General features: G+C 36.6%; 1 protein-coding gene across 1 annotated transcript in view; it reads left to right on the top strand.

The window, feature by feature from the left end:
- NEDD1 (neural precursor cell expressed, developmentally down-regulated 1) overlaps positions 1-11,954 on the top strand; it is a 23,516-nt gene extending 11,562 nt beyond the window's left edge. The window contains exons 5-14 of the mRNA XM_010132382.1: positions 1,303-1,532; positions 2,532-2,733; positions 3,681-3,843; positions 6,721-6,852; positions 7,053-7,100; positions 7,572-7,792; positions 8,174-8,330; positions 8,620-8,776; positions 11,037-11,103; positions 11,816-11,954. Of these exons, the coding sequence (XP_010130684.1) occupies positions 1,303-1,532; positions 2,532-2,733; positions 3,681-3,843; positions 6,721-6,852; positions 7,053-7,100; positions 7,572-7,792; positions 8,174-8,330; positions 8,620-8,776; positions 11,037-11,103; positions 11,816-11,920 (1,482 nt within the window). The 3' untranslated portion in view covers positions 11,921-11,954. The remainder of the gene's footprint in view (positions 1-1,302; positions 1,533-2,531; positions 2,734-3,680; positions 3,844-6,720; positions 6,853-7,052; positions 7,101-7,571; positions 7,793-8,173; positions 8,331-8,619; positions 8,777-11,036; positions 11,104-11,815) is intronic.
- The last annotated feature ends 1,584 nt before the right edge of the window (positions 11,955-13,538 follow it).

Here is a 13,538-nt window from a genome sequence, read left to right on the forward strand (position 1 = left end):
GAAAAAGACAATAGGTAATACTGAAAGAACAGTATTTGTTTGGGTTATCTGTAGTTAATCTTGTTTAATATTTTCAGTAATGGTTATGATACGAGAAGCAGGGCTGTGATGAGACACAGTTGGACGGCATTGCCTGTAAGAGAGAGGATTGTGACAGTATCTAAATGAAATAATAGACATGAGAACAACTGTGACGATGTAGGAATCAAGGTACCAGACTTAGGTTACAGCTGAGGCTTTTTGTATTGGACTAGGATTTGAAAGTTCCCAAGGGAAAGGAGGACTTGAGCTTCTTGATCATAAAACGGCAACCAAAGCAGACTGGATCACGAAAAAGAAAATGCAGGATATGTCAGGGCAAGTATAAAACAGCTAAGTGCTACGTAGCGAATTTTTTTTACTATCATCTAGAATTTTGGTTGTCCATATTCAAGAAAGATTCAAACTGGGAGGCTTATGAAGAGACTATGATGATATTAAAAAACCAATCTTAGGAGACCAAGTCTCGCTTATTGTTTATAGGAAAATAAGCCTGCAAGAAGGTGAGATGGCAAAAGCAGCACTGGTGTGTTAGGAAGCAACGTAAGGGTGTTATTGTCACGGGGGTGAACTAGGGAGTCATAAGTCATTAATAAAAGCAATCAGGAAAGAATTGAGTATTGTAACTTAGAGCAGTGAGGTTCTGAAACATCCTCTGAAGCAACGTGGTGGAAACGTGATACTTACCTGCTTCGGAAAGGCAGGTGCTGGTATTACATGGTTCTGTGATAGCAAGGCTGCATGTGATTAAACCAGGCACGTTATCCTCTTCTGTGCCCCTCACTCACAGTGTGAAGTCTGTGCTTCTGCAGGACCGACATAGTTGCGTAACTCTGGAGTCTATGTCTTATCAAATTGGCTTATGTCCAAGTACTTAAAATCAGCAGATGGGAATTAAGTTTATCATTTTTGGCAAGAGACCAATCAGCAAAATAATGTAGCTTTTCACACCTTTAATTTTAGATGTGGTGTGTGAGGTCGTTTGCCTTTTTTTTTTTTTTTTTGTAGTGTATGTGATGGCACAATACTTGCTGAAAAATCATGAAACTTTTCTAGTTTTTTTTTTTCCCTTCGTTATTGCTGATCAGCTCATATAGTACCCTGTACTGGTGCAAAAAATATTTTAGTGGCCAGCCCTTGTAAATTATTTGAACTTAATGTAACATCTGTATTCCTAATGTGCTGTGTGTGTGTTTTGAAAAGAACTTAATACGGTGTTTTAATAGTGGTATTACAATTCCTTTTTTTATGTCTGTTTTACAGCCTATTCGACACTTGAAATATTCATCCTTTAAGAAGTCCTTGTTGGGCAGTGTTTCTGACAGTGGAAATGTGACTCTGTGGGATGTAAATAGCCAGAACCCATATCATAATTTTGAAAATACTCATAAAGCACCAGCTTCAGAAATCTGTTTTTCTCCAGTTAATAAGCTGCTGCTTGTAACTGTAGGTTTGGATAAAAGAATTATTCTCTATGACACTTCAAGTAAAAAGTAAGTATATTACTTTGATTTTTTTTATAGGATCTTTATTTGGTTTTTATAAACTGAAAAAGCATGCCTAACTATGATGTGAAATGTTTAATTCAGACCGCACTAAGAATGGTTGAAGTGGTTGCCATATCACTACTGGAGAACCTGTCCCATAGTCCACTTTGGTTTTTTATTGAAAAAAAAAAGAAACCAAATACCGCAAACAAACAATCGAAAAAACCAAAGCATGTGGGAAGCTGAGGTGCTACCTGTGAGTGGCCTCTCCCAAGTGCTTTTGTATGGGCTGTTCTTGAGCAGAACAATTAGCTCTGTGAGGAGCAGTACAGCCTGTGAGGACCTGCAGCCACTTGGGCTTTTCTACTTCAAGATACAGACGTAACTGTGGTGCACAGAGTTGCTGAGATAGTGAGCCTTAAATACGGGAGACTAATGGTTGAAAAAGCAGCAAGTATGAGGCATAGGTGATGGGGCTGTGTAGTGAGAGGGTAGGATGGCAACTAGTTTCATGGGACTTCAGTTCTAGTGTGCTTTCACTCTAGCTGATCAAGAGCAGGAATCGAGCTCTAGTTTGGAGGGGTATAGTACATGGATGAAAACTAGGACCTGAAGCTCTTTCTAGAGTTGTGGGAAGGTTAGAGTTGAGAGGCTTGGGAAGCTGGGGGATGTATGTAGTATGATTGCTGCTGGAAATTATGATACTGGTAAATAATGTTGGTGTCAGAACTGCTGTTACGAAGGCAATTCGATCCTGTCCTGGTGAAATCATTAGGGGCATATGCAGTCTTTGATTTTTTTTTTAAGCCTGAACACTTAGTATAAGCCTCATTCGCTGTTCCATAAGATATTTCACTGAATTTACTTGGCACTGGTGAAGTGGAACTACTGACTGAATAATGAAAGCCAAATTATGAAAGCTTTTATATGATTTTTTTTTTTTTAGATACTCTGTTTTGAAAAGTCTACTTTTGAACTCTAAAAGCTTCTTTATCCTGTTTGAAGGTTACTGACAACAATAGTAGCTGATTTTCCTCTGACAACAGTAGACTTCATGCCTGATGGTACTACTTTGGCTATAGGATGTTCCCGGGGAAAAATCTGCCAGTATGACTTAAGACAACTGACGTCACCAGTGAAAACAGTTATTGCTCACAAAGGCTGTGTGAAATGCATACGTCTTCAGTTCAGTAGCACTTTTTCCAAGGTAAAAAACCTTTCTTTTTTATTGGTCAGTATGCAAATTAATGAAAGCAAAGCCTAAGTTAAAGTTCTTAAAAAAATGTTACCGTTCAATTTCTAAGCATTATAGATGATGTCCAAAGTGGTTCATGCCAACATGGAAACTATAAACTGTTCAGTCTAGAGCAGCATTTTAGAGGGTTTTAGTGTGGAATTCCCCTTGCTTCTAGCCTCAGTGTAGAAATGAGTGAAACTTCAGTCTTAAACTTCCTGGTCTGAATATGCCACCATTGCAGATCAGTTTGTGACATCTTTAGATTCATTTGTAGGCAGCAGCAGAAAGGTCTGTATTGGTCCTTCCACTTAAGGGGAAGACAAGCAGCTGCCCATCTTGAGGTATTTTGCATGGTCTACTGTATGGTGTTTTGCAGGCACATATAAATGCTGGAGAAGTTGATTAAATAATAGAGAAGGCTTAAGAGGTTCTTCCAAGACTTAATTAAGATCTACTATATCCAGAAACCTTATCGGTCCCTTCACTGAAGATGGAGAGGACCTTTGAAGTGGATTCTTGACCACTCTGAGGCTTTTATTCTCTTATAGCATGCTTGTTGCTAGTGGTTGACTATTCTTTTACATTTGGAGTCCCTAATAATGTGAACTCTTATTTTTCCTATGCCTAAGCCTAGGATAAAAATTGACTTGAGCTGCGATACTCCATTGTTACTTAAGTTCTGTTGCTATTCTTTTGCAGGTCCACACGATATAATACAGATGTTTCCCATGTTCTTTGAAGTTATATTAAGATACTTTTAAAAATACATTTGTAAAGGCATGTCTCCTAGGCAACCTTTGCAACTTGAACTGAATTTTTTTTTTAGTATTTTGAAACAGAAAGAATATTGGCTTATATTTTTACTTTAAGATGAAGGAATAATAACCTCTCTTGATTTGTTCTATTTTTTTCCTCAGTCTAACCTTACGGGTTCTTCAAATAAACCTCTATCCAAAAAAGTAGAAGTCAAAGCTGGTAGTAATCTTGGAGGAATTCAAAATATTAGCATCAAAAACGTCTCTCAAGCATCAGCAACATCGCCAAATGATAAGGGAGGGGAGGTTCTCCAGGAGAAAACAGGTAGTGTGTTCTTCCTACTCTTATATTTGGCATAATGTAGAAGATGGAAGGCATATTTCATGCCTGGACCATTACAGTATAAAAATTTCACTGACGGAAGGGCGTTTGTTTGGAAGAACTGCGTGTGTGTGCATGCACATCTGCACCTTCTTTACCCTCCCCTACTGCATTAGACATACTATGAGACTGTAGGAAGAGAACTGCGTCCTAATACAAGCTTTAGTCTAAAATTCTGGGCTTGAAATAAAGGTATGTACTTAAACCTTAAAGGAGAAAAATCTATGGTGATATTATTGCAGATAATATATCAGATGTCTTATGTCAGATCTTGCATTCTGACTTCCTGTAGATTATGCTTATGTATGTAATATAATTTCTGATGCAGTATCTGTGTGGAATGCAGAACTAATGGTTTGTAATTCTATTAATAAACAGGAGTAACAGACCTCATCTGAAAAACCCAACCAAGCACAACACAGGGAAAAAACCCTAGTCCTAAACCCCCAGTGAGAACTGAACTGTATTTTTGTGAGGCGTGATTCCAATATCACATGGTAGGAAAGATGTTAAATATAGTCACCAAGTATGATTAGTTGTATAACTGTACTTGCTATTTATGCTTCTGAAATTAACAAGTTCTTTGTAAGAATTCTGAGCATTATTCTAAAATTCAGCCACTGTGTGAAATGTACCTTTAAAATTTTATTTAATTCAAGAGCTCTGAAAATACAGTCAAATCAGTAACACTGTTAGTTTGATTCTTGAAAAAAATCCTCAAGCTATTTTAATGCAGCAGCACTCTTGCCCTCCCTTTTAAATAAGGCAAAATACATTTAGCAACAGTAATTAGTGGCTTATTGCCTAATAAGCCTCTGCAGTTCATAGAAACATGTATTAATGATCTCTCTTGGGTATGCAATGAAGTACAAGGTGAAGTAGAATGCTTCCTGTGTATGCAAGAAGTGTTGCTAATCAACGTTATTGAATGGTGTGGAAAATTTTATTTCGGTTAAAATACATGATTTATTAGCTTCATTTGAAGATGTAACAGCCGTTAAACAGGACCATGCATAATAAATACATGTTTTAAGAAAATAAAGGCTTACCAAGTAAAACACATATTTTTCATTAAACTGAATGTTCACTTGAGAAATAAAGACCTCTGTATACTTCAGAAGATATAGTCTTTAAAATTAAAAGTGAAAATGGATGGGAGACAGCAAACTGCATTAGTTGCATGGAAACTCTTCTAGACCCTGATTATGGTATTTAACTTTGGAGAAGTAGGGGGCATTCAGTAAAGTGGTCTGATAGTGTATTTAAAACAAAAAAAACAGGTCTTGATACAGCTTATAAATGGTCTGGGGTTTCTTTTGTCACAGGTATTGTAAAGTACAAAAGTATAAATGAACTCAGAATGTGATGAGAAGTTTTGAACGTACTATAAACTTCTATTTAACAGTCCTCTGGTTTAGGTCCTTAACTACATTTAGATTACTGGGAATTGGTAAAAATACACAAAAGGCATTTTGCCCTCTTTATATTATGCTTTTTCCGTGTAGATCCTATGTAGATTGTGGCACAGGTTGACACTGCATTTCTAGTTCGCCTCAGTACGCCATGTATTTACTTAACTAGCAAGTGCACTCCTATTTATGTGTCACGACTAACACATCTGAAGGAGTGGAAAACATGATCGATTAATACATTTAAAAGTGAAATCTTAAACATGACTCGAGTTCCAGTTTATGTAAATACCTGGACATGACTAATGGTAGTCGCGCACACAGTCACATTTGGATCACTTGAACAAGTAATCCCACGTAGAGAAGTAGTTAGAGGTATTATGAACAGTGGCTTGGGTTTTTTGTTGTTTCGTTTTGTTTTTTTAATTAAGGTAGGGACAAAATAAAGCTTTTATATGTACAGGTCATTTATTTATATGAGACTTATTTATGTATTGCACAGCACTAGTGTTCTTTGCGTAGATCTTAACTTATACAAGCAAAATCTAGTTACTCAGAGTCAGGAGTTCAGTGAGGGCAGGATAGTGACTTGCTTACAGTTGTGATCTTGTTTTCAAACATTCTAAATTGTGGAAGTTCAGGTGGTTATCTTAGCAGTTCAATTCACTTCTCCATGTATTCTTCATCTAAAAACTGCAGTTTGAATAACTTTTGGATTTTTTTTGGACTTAAGATATACTTCCATTCTTCAAACAATTGTTTCTGCTACCACACATACAAAAGCTTAACTTTTTTTACCCTGGGTTGGATGGGGGATGGGGCCTGAGGGTGGAGAAAGGTCTAGGAACAAATTTTACTTGTCTGCAACTGTAATCCCACTCTGATTTCCTAATATTAGAAATAAGCAGAGAATATCCTACTATCAGGTAAGCTTGAAAACACGTTTCATAGAATTTCCCTTAGAATCCTTAATGGCCCCAGTGAAGCAGATTGCTCTTCTTGCAGAATGGATTTAAATTTTGATCATCTGAGTGAGGTTACCTTATTAGCAGAAGCTGCATTCACTAGTTTTCATTTCATCTGATACACCACAAATCTGTTGCGCCAGTTATGTAGATTTATCTGGAAATGAGTGCATTCTTCAGTTTGGCGACTCTCCTTTTTAAAAGAGGAAACAAATCCAACTGTATCTTAGTTTTGTTAATAAGTATCTTACCTTTTAGTTATATTCACCTGCCTTGACAGCCCAAATGAGGAAGTTTAAAGTTAACCCTTTAACTAGAATCTACAGAGGGTTCTAAAGTGCTTGCTGGAGTCACCAGGCATCATGCTTGTTGTGAGATTGTTTGGGGATGACGTATGTTATTTCTGGAAAAGTCAATTACTAACGGAATGCTACTGTCCTTTTAAGGCTTTCCCCGTAGCTGCAGCTTGGATGTGATTCCATCGAAAGAAACAGATCATGGGAAAAGTGCTGATGTAAATAATTTTGATGACTTGGGTCGAAGTAGTTTAGGAGATGTGTTTTCTCCAGTCAGAGATGGTAAGCTGCTAATACTGAAATTTGTAAAGCGTTATTCATCTGCGCATAGCATGACATTTTCACATTTGCGTGTTAACAACAGCTGTTCCTGTTTGGTATTTTAATCTGTCTTTCATTATGAACTCAATGCAATGATATGATTATTGATGTAGGTTTCATTTAACAAACACTTAATTTGTCTTTGTTGTGCTATTTTGTAGATATTATTGCCAGTAAAGTGAATGAAGATCATCGGGGAAAAGGAGATGGTAAACACACTCCCAGTATATTTTTCTTTGTCATTGGTAGGCCTTTGGAGGCCTGTGCTAGTTCTTACACGTTAATTTTGTTGCGCCATTGAAAATAAATAAACTATGAAAGCAGACACTGAAACAAGTAAACTTTTCTGGAAATTGTCTAACACACTGAGGTGCTAAGACACAACACAGTAACAGGAAATCAAGGATATGGTCCTAAAGTGATTTTTATTTTCCTTTATGCAATTTATAGTGATACATAGCAGCTTTTAATGCTTTATCACTTTCATAAGGACAGTGACAGCCTAAGCTGGATTTTAGTTTTTGTGGGGTGCATTTACTGGATAGGTGTTTTTGTGGGGGTGTGCAGGCCTTTTAATTGTGGGTTTGATTTGATGTGTATGTGTTGGGGGGGACTTCATTTGGTATGTGTATGTGTGCAGGTTTTTTGACCTGTGTGTTTCACCTTTCCTTTCATTTTAGGTCTGGATTTTCAGTCCCACCTTTTGGGTTTGGAATTCCTCCCACAGCTTACTGCTGCCCTTCCAGTAAAAAGAAACCCAGCAGGTAGTAGTGCACAAGGGATACGGTCCAGCCCATTACACACGCTTGTGGGATCTCCAGTTAAAGAGGAAGACCATCCAGAGACTGACAATAAGAAAATAAGTCTTGGAAAACCAGAATCTAAAGAAGTGTTAAAACAGGTATACTAGTTCTTGTTATGAGTGGTCTTTTTAGAATCTTGACAGAACACTGCTGCTGGAAGGAAAAATCTGTAATAGCATCCCAGCTAATTTTGCTGTGCAACTCTGTTCACCTTAGTGACACAAATCTATAAAATGTTGCTCACCTTAAGCGTGCTGGCCTTCAGCAATGCAAGATAAATATATGCTTCTCTTAAATAAGTTCAGGTTTCAAAAGTTCACAGAAAAAAAAGTTCACACTGGGTGAGGAATATTTTGGTTTTTCTAGTAAATCAAGAGTGGTTATTAATTGGTTGAGCAATATGATTGTTGTTTATTATGTTAATTTCCTTCAAGGCCCACCTTTTTTTTTTTAATTATTATTATTATTTTCATTGTTAGCTTTCAAAATCGAGCTCATCAAGTGCAGAATCTGTAACTTTAAGTCCTCCACCACTATCCACTGCTGTAAAGGCTCTTGATACAAATGAGAGACCAGTGAAGAATATTCAGGTCCATCCTGCTTATGATCTACCATTAAATGGCACTACCTCAACCAGTAAGTTGATCATTTTAGGCGTGGTTGGTTGTGAACTCATGTGAAACCTGACAAAATGGTCTTAGCATTAAAACAGAATAAGCAAGATTGGATATTCTGTAAATCTAGGTAGCCCTCAGAGAACGTCTCTAATTACCTTTGAAAAGGCTCATTCTAAATCTAAGGCTTTTATTACCAGGTAATATTTGAGATAAAATATTGACAAGCCTCAAGCCAAATTAGAAAAACACTTATACTGACTTGATTAAAAAAAAAAAACCTCAAATTTATTTTGCTTTAAATTGTAAAGGTCCGAAAATAACATCACCTGTCACTACTGGAGTTGCCAATTCATTGTCAGAAAAAATAGTAGAAACCATTGGGAGCAGCAGACCAAATGCACCTCTGACATCAATCCAAATAAACTTCATTCAGAATATGATTCAAGAAACAATGGATGACTTCAGGTACTGGTATTCTTACAGAACATTTTTGCTTTTAATGACATTTTCTTACAAGTTTTAACATCTACTTCAGCAAATTTCTACTTGCATTAGAGAATGATACCATTAGTAGCCCTAATCTTGGAAAACTAGGTATGACAGTTCATTTTTTAAATAGCTCTGACTAATTAGACTGATGTCTCTGAGGGCTGTTAAAGTATGGTTTTGCTAACGTATTTTCAGAATGCGTGTTTGAATACTTCTTGGATGGTAAATTCATCTCCATATTGAGGTCCTTATTGCTTCCATGAAACCTTGTGCTGATTTCTTTCCCTCCCTGCTTAAACCCCTGCCCCAGCAGGAAAAATTTCTCTTGAAGCTGACCTTGTGGAGAGTTTGATCTAGATGGTTGACTTGTATTGGCTTTGTTGTTAGTTTGGCATGTATAAGGTAAAATATTGTGTGTATTTCTACTGATGAAGCTTTACTTTAGAATGATGCCTGTGCTTGGTAGGTTGGTGTCAGATTACTTTGTGGATACCTAACTAATACTCCACTTGTCATGAAAGAAGTAGCATGGGTTTAGAGTAGAGTTTAAAGGAAATGGAGCAACTGAGAGAGCTGTATCTAGGGGATCTCTTCCCAACCCATGTTTAAGGTGAAGTAGGTTGACTGAGATGGTGGAGGGGAAAAGAACTGGCAGGCAGGGGAAGTATTGCTGTCTTGATGACAAAAACCGATGCAAAACTAGCTTAATAGGTCTGTGTGCTATGGTTGTTCTGTATCTGCCAATAGGAAAATATATTGGATGTTATTAAATGTCTTTAAATAAGAATATAGTATAGTAAAACTCCCCTGGGTATTTTTGCAATAATCATGCACCTGGTTAATAACTGTAATTTTCACATGACTTAAAATGCAGTCTGTGGATTGAAGATATTTTTTTCTCTGAAATCTGTGTTCAGGCATCCCAGTGTTGGAAGGTATGTTTGTTAGTCTTGTACTTCTAGTATCTGACCTCCTGAGCCTCAAAGATTGTGTTTCTCTTCTGACCTACTCTTCCTGGAGTGGCTGGAAGGCTCTGCTCACCCTTTTCCCTGATGTAAATCGTGGATGCATAAAAATAGAATGTAAAAGATTGTTTGTACTGAGGTCGGTAAGAGGGAAGGAAGCCATTGCAGCTTCATTGATAACAATACCTTTCACCCTCTGGAATCTAAGGGAAGGATTTTTATCGCTCTTGCCTGAAATCCATCTCTCCAAGTAATGGGGAAAACCCAAATACCTTAAAAACAGACCAAGAGGAATATATAACTCATTTGGTTCCAAAAAGCTGCTTGTTTCTTGAAATTCTTGTCTGGGAGATAACCTGCACCTTTGGGTTTCTAAGCTGCCAGCTGGCATCTGTGCTTGATGCACTTGAAGAAGATCGTTTGTCTCCACTAGGAATTCAGAAGCACAACAACCTGTGGGAATAGAAAATGAAGAATATATTCCCTTCGCATTTGCTATATGTTTTAGGAAAGGAAGATGAAGTAAGATCTTTGTGTCTACTTAAATGCCTTACTTTATCAGGCTGTTTGGTACACATAGCACAGTAATCAGTCTCAGATGATTGCTGTGATGTGCTGCTCAAGAAGAGCATATGAGCTTGTCTGCATTTTTGTAAGCTCTTCTCCTTGTTCTTCCACAGTGACTGGCACACTTGTGTCAATGTAGTGCTCAGAGGGTATTTCCAAGCTTGGTTCTTGTAGTGTGAAATAGTTGTCTGTGAATTTCATGAATGTGTCAATTCATGGACAATGCTGCCACTACTTCTCATGGAGGTTATCCTGGAGCTTGAGGATAATGTATCGTTTATCACAGTTGATGTTTCGGGCCCTCTTATGAAAGAGTGCTGAAATAGAGATACTGAAAAGCTGGATCTTCAGTTACGGATAAATGTCTTTCTCTGTGGTACTTGTGATAGAAAACCAGCTTCGAATGGTAAAAATGAGGGAAGTTGACAGTTTGCAAGTAAAAAACCCAATCTTGGTATCACCATCTATAGTTATATTTCTAAACAGAAAAGACTCTAAGTCTTCTTGTACGCTGAAAAAATGGTGCTTATGAAAGTCAATGTCATAACCTAAGTATTTCAGAAAATACGTTTCAAGGGTTTTTAGACTCATGTTTCACAATGTCATGAAGATGAGGAAGTGGGGAGTTCTGGGTGATGAGAATTGGAGAGAATTACTGTTTCCTAAGTAAAGCTAAGCACTGTCCTTTGCAATTCTTCTCCTAGAGAAGCTTGCCATCGAGATATTGTGAATTTGCAAGTGGAGATGATCAAGCAGTTCCATATGCAGTTGGTATGTACAAAGAGCATGATGGGAAACAGATTCAGATTTCAATTTTAGTAATACCAAGCATGTCAACTTCTCAAAACTGAAAATCAGTTTTGCTTATTAAGAGCAATAAAGGGAGGATTGGATTTGAAGGAGAGGGAAATGATGAACTGGAAATAACTGAAATCTGTTAAACTGTTTTACACTTGATAAATAAAGAGAACATATGGATTAGGTAAGTATCATGAATTCCGTATGCCGGGAGTTATAAAAAGACAAAAGGGGAAATATCCAACTGTCCTTTGGAAAGAACCAAGAGCTGGGGTAAGAAGGAGATAGATGATATTCAAAAAGAAAGCTTCAGTTACAGGTACTGCATGCATATTGAGCTGCGTTCTGTGTTCTTTACATTTTTTATTAATCTTTGTTCTGCAAAGATCTTTGATCTGCATTAAAAAGACCTTGGCTCGGTACTGAACATTTTAATGGAACCTGCATTATTAGATTCTCTTCCTGAAGAAGTGCGAAGTATCCTTTGATAAAATATTCACTAATGTATTAATGATCAAAATACTGTATGTCAGCATAAGAAAAATCTTACTTTTCCTATCAAAAGTTTTTAAAAACAGTATTATCTAGTATTATTTAATTTTCAAAAGAGATATGAAAATGGAGAGGATGAAACTGGAATAATTAACATTATAGCAACTGATTTGGACTTTTTTCTTTTCTCTAGAATGAAATGCACGCTTTACTTGAAAGATACTCTGTAAATGAAAGCTTAGTAGCTGAAATTGAGAGACTACGAGAGGAAAACAAAAGACTGAGGACTCACTTCTGAAAGACTTACACTGCTAGTTTTATTAGCATGAACTTACTACAAGTTTTTTATGACAGATCATCCATCATCACTGAAGTATTGTATGAAGACCTGCTGTTATTTTGAACGTGACTCTCTTGTAAACAAATGGTGTAAGATACTATATGCAGTTATAATATTTGTAACAGATAAACACTGTATAAAGAATGTATACTCACGCTAACCACCTTGAAATACGTCCTTCTAACAGAAAAACTAAGAGGATAAGTACATTATCAGAGTTTTAGCAATATGCAAAGTGCCTTTTTATAAACAAAATCAAACCAGGACGGATGCCTTTTCTGTAAGAAATTTTTGATATACCTACTTTTCTATCTGCTTCTTAGTGCTGGCAGAAACAATCACTGTAGCTTGCCTTTCAGATAATTTTCTTGGAGAAAAAGGGGAGAGAAAGCTCATCTTTGGCATGACTTGCAGCCTTATTTATAAGGAGCTGGAAAGTACAGTATTCAGTTACCTTTACTCAACTGTCAACTCTTCTATCCTGAGTTTCACTAGAGCTTGAAAATATTCCCCAATTCAGTGCCATGATCTTTCTTGCTATATTCCTAAGGCTGAAATTTGTGCTTGTCTGCTGTGAACTTTGTTGTTGAAAATGCTAATTCAACTGCACAATGCCGTTTTCGTTACAACTTAGTTGGGAAACTAGAATTCTTTTTATTTACATACACTTTAATATTGTCATAGCTTGTCCAATTTAAATACAGCTTTAGACTTCAAAATGTCAGTATACTCAGCCATTAATAATACAGCATTGTGTAAATGCAGTCTTTCAGTCTTTGACTCGAGCATCTTTTTGTGCTCCCCTCCCCTTCTTTTTATTTGTAGTGGACAACACTTAATATTGTAGTTGTGTTAGTTTTGAATCTTGTCAGCGTAGCATTATCGTAGCCTTTTTGAGATAGCTGCATTCCAAATCTAACAAGTATCTTAGATCTGTAATGTAACAAACGTTAATTAGAAATTACTACTTCCGTAGCATAATGTTATCATCTTGTCCCTAAACATTCCTGAAATGAAGCTCAGGGTGAAGTCCTGACTCTGTAGTTCATGGGAGGTTTGTCTTAGCCTTTTTTTTTTTGTGCCAAGAGATTTTTAAATCCAATTTTAAATTAATTTAAAAATTAGATTCAAATTGTAAAAAAAAAAAATTTCCCCGAAAGACTACTTCCACAAGTGCTTCTTGCGATTTAGATTTTTTATTTAATTTTCCCACTAATGCTTGGTAGTTTCTTTTCACACAATCATTAAAAGTCAAGAAGAAAAGTCTAAGAACATGGTGAGTTAATGAGTTTACAACATCTAGTGTTTAAATCCATTATGGCACTTTTCTACGAAATGAGAAAGCCATAATATATAGTGTAACTTATTTTTATATCTTGTAAAACTAAAAAAACCCCTCCTATCTGTACCTTTTTCCTAGCCTTAACTTTTTAAAAAAGACTGTTCCTTTTTATCATTCACTGACATGAAAAATACAATCTTGCAGCAAGATGAGGGTGTTCCAGTAGTCTTTAGTATTAGACCCAGGACTTCAAATGTCCGCGGTTCTACTGCTTTTGTAAGCTTTCAAAAATAT

This window comes from Buceros rhinoceros, unplaced genomic scaffold (assembly GCF_000710305.1).
Source record: "Buceros rhinoceros silvestris isolate BGI_N320 unplaced genomic scaffold, ASM71030v1 scaffold9273, whole genome shotgun sequence".
In the NCBI taxonomy this organism is placed as follows: Eukaryota; Metazoa; Chordata; class Aves; order Bucerotiformes; family Bucerotidae; genus Buceros; species Buceros rhinoceros.